The 9,936-nt window shown below is 45.4% G+C and overlaps 1 protein-coding gene across 1 annotated transcript; it reads left to right on the top strand.

The window, feature by feature from the left end:
• The first annotated feature begins 479 nt into the window (after positions 1–479).
• EIF2B2 (eukaryotic translation initiation factor 2B subunit beta) lies at positions 480–7,342 on the top strand. The gene is made up of 8 exons (XM_059690305.1): positions 480–735; positions 854–974; positions 1,117–1,265; positions 2,422–2,585; positions 3,221–3,316; positions 4,067–4,204; positions 5,439–5,505; positions 6,752–7,342. The coding sequence occupies exons 1-8, from the start codon at positions 573–575 to the stop codon at positions 6,907–6,909; spliced, it is 1,056 nt and encodes a 351-aa protein (XP_059546288.1). The 5' UTR covers positions 480–572; the 3' UTR covers positions 6,910–7,342.
• The last annotated feature ends 2,594 nt before the right edge of the window (positions 7,343–9,936 follow it).

The raw sequence follows: 9,936 nt of genomic DNA, 5'->3' as shown, positions 1-9,936 counted from the left end.
GCTCCCACTTTGAATCTCCTTATTTTGGTGGGGATGGGTCTCCTCATTTCTGATCCCTGTCTTATATTAGGTGTGCTAGGCGTTGGGAATAAAAAGGCAAAAAAGATACGATCCCTGCCCGGGAAGCTGAATCTATTAGAGAGGCACAGGCGCAAACACGGCAATATAAAGGGGGGTCAGCCCACGGGCAGTGGGCCCTGGACGCGCATCTGAGCATCTGTATCAGGAGATGGGGCAGTCACCGGAGCCAGGGGATCAGGGAAGAAGGCCGCAGGCTGTTCCCATAGCAACAGGACAGGCCACGCTCTGGAGGACTCTCGAATCACCTCTGTCGCGTCGGAGGGTCCAGCAAAGGCCAGTTGCGCTTCTCGGGTCCAGAGGCTGGCAGATCCTTGGCTATAACGAAACTGGAGCTCCGCGTCTCTGATTGGCTCAGACAGCTAGGGGCGTGGCCTGACGTGTACACAACTGGAGTTTCCTCGCGGAGCGGAAGCCGACCTGGTCCGTCCCGGAAGTGCAAACTCCGAGGTCGCGCAGGTGGGGATTCCGCGGTGTCGGCGGCTCCTTTCAAGATGCCAGGAGCCGCGGACAAGGCCTCGGAGTTGTCCGAGAGGATTGAGAGTTTCGTGGAGGCCCTGAAGCGGGGCGGCGGGCGGCGCAGCTCTGAGGACATGGCTCGGGAGACGCTGGGGCTGCTGCGCCGGATCATCATGGACCACCGCTGGAGCAACGCAGGTGAGGCAGGCCTCGCTCCCCGGCGTCCCTCCCCGCTCTCCGTTCTCCATTCCCGGCGGAGAGTGGCCCCGGCCGCCCCGAGCACTTGCTCTGCTCACCCTTTCTGCTTTGGACTTAGGGGAGCTGATGGAGCTGATCCGCAGAGAAGGCCGGAGGATGACGGCCGCGCAGCCCTCAGAGACCACCGTGGGCAACATGGTGCGGAGAGTGCTCAGGATCATCCGGGAGGAGTATGGCAGGTCAGGCCCCGCCCTGGGCTCGGGCTTGGGTCCCGGGACGCTGTTGGCGCGAGCCCCTGGGAGCCTTTACCGGAGCTGCACAGGTCTGGTTGCACATCACAGAGCCTCCTCACCTCCTTCTGTGCTCTTGGTGCCTCCGTAGACTCCACGGGCGCAGCGACGAGAGCGACCAGCAGGAGTCCCTGCACAAGCTCTTGACGTCGGGGGGCCTAAGCGAGGATTTCAGCTCTCCTTATGCCCAGCTGCAGTCCAACATCATTGAGGCGATTAATGAGCTGCTTGTGGAACTGGGTAAGAGTCCTGATCCCCAGGTGGGCGGGACAGGCTGCAGAAAAATGAGGGGACAACAGGAGGCCCCGGCGTTGCTCATCGGCGATAGCTAGTACTCCGGTTTCCAGAGGTTTCCCCTCCATCCTGATGGGGGCGGGGGGGGGGGGCGTTGGAACAGGTGGTAGGACTAAGGAAAGCCACTCCACATTTCCTTCCAGACCAAGCCTTTGTAGGTTGCAAATCCACCGTGGCAGAGACTCCACTAGGACCGGGCTTTATTATTATTTTTGTTAATCCTCACCTGAGGATATTTTTCCCATTGATTTTTAGAGAGAGTGGAAGGGAGGGGGAGAGACAGAGTGAAAAACATCAAGATGAGAGAGACACATTGATTGGTTGGTTGCCTCCTGCATGGGGCACAAAGCCTGCAACCGAGGTACGTGCCCTTGACAGGCATCGAACCCACAACCCTTCAGTCCTCAGGCCAGTGCTCTAACCACTGAGAAAAACCAGCCAGGACGCTTTATTTTCATTTTAAAGAAGATGAACTCTCTAAAACCATAGTTAGTAGACCCTCCATCACTAAACTTCCTCTTGATTTTTATACCCACTCAGACCACCTCCATTCCCCTTATCTTTGTGAACCAGGAGACCTGCAGGTACTTACTACAATCAGAGTTCTTCAGGGGAGGAAGAAGCCGGGCCTGTCTGTGCGCTGAGCTGCTGCTTCCAAATCCCTCCCTTATTTTTCTTCTGTGGCCTCCCTCTCAGATGGAGGTGGTGTGGCCACCTTTGGGAGGATTGTTTTTAAGGGGAAGTTCGGTTTACCCCATGCTCAGCGCTCGCTGTAGGATTTCCCAGAATGGATCATTTCTTGCCTGAAGTCATTGTCTTCAAAATCATTTGTAAGGAAGCTGGTGTCATGCCAGGGCAGGGGGCTAAGTTGATGATGAGGGGGCACTGCTGAAAAGGAGGGCAGGCTGAGAACTTGGGAGACAGAAGATCTCAGAGGAGCAGGGTTTTTAAGAAAATGTGACATTTCATATTAAGTTCGTAAACCCCGTGTTACCAGCATCAGCTAGGCGGGCAGTGTGTGTGATGGGCACACGTCCCCTTTGGTGCTCTGTCATGTCATGACAGTTTCATATTTTCCTTGTAAAACTGGCTGTTTTTGCAGAAGGGACCACGGAGAACATTGCAGCCCAGGCTCTGGAGCACATCCACTCGAATGAGGTGATCATGACCATTGGCTTCTCCCGGACAGTGGAGGCCTTCCTGAAAGAGGCTGCGCGGAAGAGGAAGTTCCATGTCATTGTGGCTGAGTGCGCGCCGTTCTGTCAGGTAGGGGGACTGCTGGAGTTGCCCAGAAAAATGAAAACTGAGGAGAGAATAACGGAGTGATAGATGGGACCCATGCTAACTTTGAATTGATATACAAGACATTGAGAAGATCAGTAAAAGATGAAGGGCATTTTCAAGTTCATTCCATGAACATTCTTAAACATTGGTTTAAGAAAGTTGGGTGAACTGCTGGGTCCATCAAAAGATAAACATTGGTTTTTTTTAAGAATCAAAATAGAGTAAATTACCTTGAGGATGACCAAGTCTTAGTCTAACCTCCCTCAATCCCTAGATAAATAATAGGTTTCAAGAAAGGAAATATATAAGGAGGCAGAATGTTGTAAAATAATGAGCCAGGAGCTGTCATCAGCGATGTCTGATTATGCAAGCAAGTAGTATTTCCAGTTTGGGCACTGCTGTGGAGTATTAAACATTTATTAGCTTTCTCTGGGCTTCCTTGCAGCTTACCAAAGAATACCTACTACAGGCACAAAAATGAGTTAGTTATATGTTGAAAATTGTGTGTTGGGTGTGCTCAGTATTACAAACTCCCCAGATCCAGTTACCTTTGGGAGGTCTTTCACGCTCTCTCACTCTTTGTCCCAGCATCCATCAGCCTTTCCCTCCTACTGCAGGGTCACGAAATGGCAGTCAATTTGTCTAAAGCAGACATTGAGACAACTGTCATGACTGATGCCGCCATTTTTGCAGTGATGTCAAGAGTGAATAAGGTGGGTGTGTTTGGAGTTATGTTATGTTGAATTTATGAAGATTATACCTCTAAAATATTGATTTTTAGTTTCTTTTATAATATCCATGGGAAGAGGTTTTAGCACCTTTTTAAATATATATATATATATTTTTTTTTTATTGATTTTATTTCAGAGAGGAAGGGAGAGGGAGATGGATAGAAACATCAATGATGAGAGAGAATCATTGATTAGCTTCCTCTTGCACACTCCACACTGGGGACCGAGCCTGCAACCTGGGCACGTGTCCTGACTGGGAATCGAACCGTGACTTCCTGGATCATAGGTCGACGCTCAACCACTGAGCCGCGGGCATTGAAAGTACATTAAAAGGGCTTGAACCTTTTAACTTTATTAACTGAAATTTTTTCCCTTTGTCTATATCATTGGTCCTCATTTGGAATAGCCTCTCTTTGGTTAAAACATTGAAAGAATGAAGTGGGACTACTATAAGCAGGTCAGCTCGGGATCCAGAGAGCTTGGCGGTGGTAGATGGAAAATAAGAAAGCTCCCCACTTCTCAGGAGGTGTGGCATATAGATTTTTAAAGACAAGGCTAAAAGTATTACATATGTCCCCCTTTTTCCTCCACTGACCCCCTCCAGCACCAGGCCCTCACCGCTCCATTGTCTGTGTCCATGGGCCATGCATACAAGGTCCTTGGTTGGTTACCTCCCACCTACCCACCCTCCCCCGCCTTCCCTCCTGTCTCATTTTTCTTCCTGTCTTAAAGGTGATCATTGGCACGAAGACCATCCTGGCAAATGGTGCCCTGAGAGCTGTAACAGGAACTCATACTCTAGCATTGGCAGCAAAACACCATTCCACCCCACTCATCGTCTGTGCCCCTATGTTCAAGCTTTCCCCACAGGTATGTCTGTCTGCCTTGAACAGAGATAAGGAAGCCAAAAGGTAAGCTTGAACTCTGGGCCTTCAACCTACTCTAGGACTTTTCTTATCTGCATTGACTCAATGGATTAGATCCAGTGAAGGCTGGAAAAAGCCACACGAGTCGTGATCCAGGAAAAACAGTCGATATTTATAACCTGTCAGCTTTAAGAAGTCAACATTGTAAGGTCAGGACGATTCATAGTTGGGGAAGGCCCACTGTTTACATTGCCACCGCTCCTCATCACCCTGACCACTTTTCAAAATGCCAAGCAAGTTAAAAGTAGGAACATACAATTTGTTTTATTTGTCATAGTTCCAGGGACTGTCCTCTGAAGCCTGAATAGGAGTTACTAACTGAAGAGTCATTTCATTAGTGATAAAAACTATTTGCTTTGAAAATGTCAATCTATTTATAGGTCTCTATATTTTTAATTGAGGTATAATTCACATAACATGCAATTAACCAGTTTAAAATGTTCAGTTCAGTGGCATTTATTACGTTCACAGCATTGTGCACCTAGCACTCTGTAGTTTCAAAACTTTTTCTACATCTGAGGAAAAAACTCTGTACCCATTAAGTAATCATTCCCTTTTCTCCCCTAGCCTCATCTCCTAGTAATCACTAATCGGCTTTCTGTCTCTGTGGAGTTGCCTATTTTGTTTGTATGGGGTTTTTTTTTGGGGGGGGGGGTTGTTTGTTTTAAAATACGTTTTTATTGATTTGAGAGAGAGAGGAATGGAGAGGGAGAGAGATCGGAACATTGATGAGAGAAAAACATCCATCGGCTGCTTCCAGCATACCCCCTACTGGGGATCAAGTCCGAAACCCATTGAACGAACCAGTGACCTCTTGGTGCATGGGTTGACTCCAAGTACTGAGCCAGGCCTATTTTGGATATTTTACATGAAAGGAATACAATAATGGCCCTTTCGCTTAGCATAATGGTTTCTAAGTTCATCTGAGTTATAGCACAGTACTTGGTTTCTTTTTATGACTGAATAATATTCCAGTGTATGGATATACCACAATTTATCTGTTCATCTCTTGATTGGCATTTGGGTTATTTCTACCTTTTGGCTTTTGTGAATAACGTTGGTATTAACATATGTGTACACGTTTCTGTGTGAACATACATTTTTTTATTTCTCTTGGGTATAAACCTAGAAATAGAATTGCTGGGTGTTTTTTATTTTAATTTTTTTTTCTTTTCCAGTTCCCCAATGAAGAAGATTCATTTCATAAGTTTGTGGCTCCTGAAGAAGTTCTGCCCTTCACAGAAGGTAAAAAAGTGTGTGTGTGTGTGTGTGTGTGTGTGTGTGTGTGTGTGTGTGTATTTGGAATTTTGGTTTTGGTGGTCAATGGGATTTAATGCTATCAGGTTGTGCTTTTTATCATACTTATTGTAGGGACAGTTCTCTTCAGCACTTAGAGTGCCTGGAGACCTGATCTAGTTTAGGTTCCTTTTGTTCTAATCTATTTTAGGTGAGTTATTGGGGCTATGGTGGGTTGGATCACCCAGCATTGACTGGGTTCGGCTTTGCATGTTGTTTGAGACACAGGCAACAACCCAGTGGGAAATGTACTTGTCTTCAGTTGCTGTCAGAAGTCATTTTGGTGATGTGGCTGCCAAAGGAAGCCGGCTCTGCAATGTCCTGACTTACACAACTTGCCTATAACTTGGATACCCTTTGTGTGTTGGGGTCCTTTCTCTGACTTCTGAGGCAGCAGCTGTGTTCAGTGAGCCTCATCAAGTTAACATGGCCTTAAACACCCTCTGGGAGCAAAGCATAGTATTTGGGGTGCTAATTCTTCTTGGAAGTTGATTAACTTCATCCCCTTATTTAAATATTCATTCTTTCAGAAATATTTACATCTATTGAGCACCAACTATATACCTGGCACTCTTCTAGGCACTAGGCACTAGGGACTTACCATGAACAGTACAGATAGGCCCTGCTCCCCTCAGGGCTTACGTTCTGCTGCAGCAGATGGACAAGGAAATGCCAGGTCATGCGATGCTTTCGAGAAAAGAACAAATGATGATGAGATGGGAAGTGGCTAGGAGACTACCTTAGATTGGAGAAGTGTCTTAATGAGATGACATTTCAGCTGAGTTCTGAATGCGTAGAGCCCCATGTGAAGGTCAAAGGGAGAGTTTTCCAGGCATTGGTGCAAAGGGACTGAGTTAGGTACATGCTTAGCCATTTGGGAAGAAAATGGCCCTGTGGCTGGAGAGGAATGAGCAAGAAGTAGACTGGTATGATTTGTAATTAATGTAGTGTGGTGGGATCTTGAAGGTTGCAATCCCACGTTTGAATTCTTTTCTAAGGGCTAAAGAAAAGCATTGGATAGTGTTAAACAGGAAGTATCGTGATCTGAAGTCATCTGTTCTGGTTTGCATTTGTCGCAGCTTCCCTTCCTTGGGGTAGCATGTATGCCTGCATTATTGAGCCTAGAATCTATATGCTACTAAACCATTAGAGCAGGATCCTCAATTTTATCTTATAACCTGTGATTGCCTTTCAGGGGACATTCTGGAGAAAGTCAGCGTTCATTGCCCTGTGTTTGACTATGTTCCCCCAGAGCTCATTACCCTCTTTATCTCCAACATTGGTGGGAACGCACCTTCCTACATCTACCGCCTGATGAGTGAACTGTACCATCCTGATGATCATGTCCTATGACACCACTCGTCCTAAGCAGAAACTGCTTAGGCAAACACAGCCTGGAGACTTCAGTGCCACTGCTGAAAGGCATTTTCCTTGTAATGGGGGAATGAACTGGATACCATTGCGTACCTTTCTAGTCATCCCATAACAAGGATGCACATCAAGGAGAGAGAGAGTGTGTGTGTGTGTGTGTGTGTGTGTGTGTGTGTGTGTGTGTGTGTGTGTGCTTGCGTGTGTTTGCCTTTCAGGTCTTAACAGAGCAGCAGGGCTTAACCTATTGGTTTTGGGGCTTCTTAGTGACCTGGGGTGTCCGTTTCAGGAACTTAAACTTTCTGGTTCAGTGGTGTGTTAAACGTAACACTGAACAGCCTCCTGGGATACAGGTTTTTGATCAGAATGGCTACCACACCTTTTCGTAGGCTGTGCCAATAAAAGCTGCTCGAAGGTTCCTGACTTGGTTTATTTATTGTTCTGCTCTGATTGAACTGCCTGACACAGCAGCAGCAGAGCCTTTTCGTGTTTCCACGGAGGGCTGTAATTAGGAACAGTCTAAAACAGAGAAGTACAAATGAAGTATTTACAGTTTCCTTTATAATTTACTGGAAATGGTCCCAAACAACTTGTTAGTAATCTAAGAGTGTGGTTCCAAAACCTCTCTGATCATTAGAACCATCTGGGAGCTTAAAAAAACAAACATTCTTGGGCTCCATCCCAGACCCGCTACATCTGATCTCCAGGGAGGCACCTGGGAATCTGTTTAAAGCTCCCTAGAAAAGGACACCCTCATGTACTGTTAAAAGGATTGTAAACTGGCACAATCTTTTCAAGGGCAGTTTTGAATCTGTACTTCTAGAATTATTTGTAAAGTGCACAAAGGTATAGCCGTGACTGTCTTATTTTAGCGGCTGTAATATCACAGCCTAAGGGTTCAGCAATAACACTTTGTATTCTGTTAGTTAAAAGCAAGAAAGGTTTTAAAATAATGACATAACATGGAAGATTATGTATCCACTGCATTAGAGGTTTCAAAAGGGTGACTTGAGGGCAGTGTCTGGATTGAAGACATTTTGGCTGGTTCGCCCGGTATTTAATTTGAATTAGTTATCAAAACTTAAGTATCTGGAGATTGCACATTAAATAAATTTGATTTCTTGCTTCTTTTGAGAACTCAGAAGGTCTGGCGATTCTGAATCCACATTCCCAAGAGGCAACAGTTGGCGAGAGTTGGGTAGCTTCTCATTTCATTAGATGGAAAACCTCCAGTTTTCTGCAGTTCCTCCCTGCTCCATTTAACTTATTTATGTTATCTGCCTAACCTCTGTAAGGCATTTGATATGTGAGCCTTGTGTTGATGAATGGCATAGATTTGTAAGGAAGTCCATTTTATATTGTTAAAAAACAAGCTGGGAAACAGACCAAGCTGCGGAGTAACATGGTTAATATGATCCTTCATTAAAACAAAACATGTATTTGCATAGGATAAAAGTCAGAACACCAAACACTGGCAAGCAGGAAGACATCTAATTTTTTTAGTACGCTTATATATTGTTTCCATATTTTATGTGTATTACTTTAGTAATTACGTCTTTTAAAAAGTCTCCCCAGGTGATCCAGGTGATCTGTGTGTTTGGGACGCAGAAGTCCAAGGCAGATTTGAGTGCAGGGAAACCCCCTGGAATGCTTGTCTCAGAGGCTGGCCTCCTGCCTCTAGGCGGTGAGGGGAGAGAGCAGCAGGAGTCTGCACGTTTAACAAGCACCCCACGGGACTTTAACAGGGGATTTGATAACCACACTTGGGTAAACACTGGCCAGGGGCACTCTACTCTTTTGATACCTACTTAGATCTTTGCCTTAGGCACTTGCCTTCCCTGAGGGAGGAAAAGGCAAGATCTGGAGAGTCAGTCTAAAAGACTGACCTAAAAGTCTATGACTCACAAGAGCCTGACTCACTCAGGCCTCAGTCTGTCAATTATTTCTCACAGCATCTAAGACCCCAGCTTTCTCAGTGAAGTGGTTTATAGCTGCCAATTACGAGCAATCGTCTCCTCTGAAGGCACTAATTCTAACAGCAATTCACTTGGATATAATTGTGTGGTCTGGAGTAAGAGCAGCAGTGAGTCAAGGAACTTAAATGTTTCTGGCTCCAAAAATGCTTTATGATACTTGTTCTTTGTGCATCTTAGTCTCCTGGTTAAAATTAGCACCGACATCCTTCTCAGGCATAACTGGGATGGATGAAGGTTACAAGGGTAGAGGTTCTCTTTTTGGTCAGCTTTTCAGTGCCTAGAACATAACTGCATATTCTTTAGACTTCAAGTAAATCCCACAAAGCTATTTATATGTCTCATTTTTTTTCTCTTTTCCTCTCTCCCTCTTCCTATTTGAGGAAGAGTAAATACTGGAAAGAGAGACTGATCTGAACAAGGAGAAACGAGTTCCACATCGATTTACTACCTCAGCCTTTGTGCCTACCTTACTCCCCACCTTTGCAGTCAGGACCCAGAAACTCATTAAAAAAACAAAAAACTGTTTTAGCTTAGAGAGAAATAATAGAAAGAGGATGCCATGCATGTGAAAGGTTTCCTGACTATGCTAAATAAACCAAGTTAGATAACTTACTCAATACAGTTTGTAAAGACACTTTTTCCCACGGTTTGTATCTTCCAATTTGGGCGGAGGGCAGGAAAGGCACAATTCTTGGAACTCAAATAAGGAACAGAAATTCCTAATTTAGCCTCAAAAGAGAAGTCTCTGAAAAATACTCTACCAAGAAAAACTTAAGTGTAAAGTGATACCTCAAAGAAATAAATGCCAGTACCCATAGGATCGTAAGTTTCACAGATGTGCTTCAAACCCATTTCTCAAAGCAATCTGTTGCATCAGTGTGTGGTTAATGAAGGCTTGCCAGTCACACGGTTTCGTTGTTGAGCTATATGGCTCTATATACCACATATGTAGAACTCAGTACAGCAGAACTGCATTGCCATAAAGATGGGGCCAGATGGTGATGTAATTATTGTAAAGGCCCCATATTATCCACCT

Source organism: Myotis daubentonii, chromosome 1 (genome assembly GCF_963259705.1).
Source record: "Myotis daubentonii chromosome 1, mMyoDau2.1, whole genome shotgun sequence".
In the NCBI taxonomy this organism is placed as follows: domain Eukaryota; kingdom Metazoa; phylum Chordata; class Mammalia; order Chiroptera; family Vespertilionidae; genus Myotis; species Myotis daubentonii.
This window is presented reverse-complemented; position numbering and strand designations above follow the sequence as displayed.

Bases quoted from the DNA above. Each gene is read 5' to 3' on its own strand.
- EIF2B2 (XM_059690305.1), top strand. From the start codon at position 573: ATGCCAGGAGCCGCGGACAAGGCCTCGGAGTTGTCCGAGAGGATTGAG. The intron at 736-853 runs GTGAGGCAGGCC...CTTTGGACTTAG, and splicing joins CCACCGCTGGAGCAACGCAG to GGGAGCTGATGGAGCTGATC. The intron at 3,317-4,066 runs GTGGGTGTGTTT...CCTGTCTTAAAG, and splicing joins TGATGTCAAGAGTGAATAAG to GTGATCATTGGCACGAAGAC.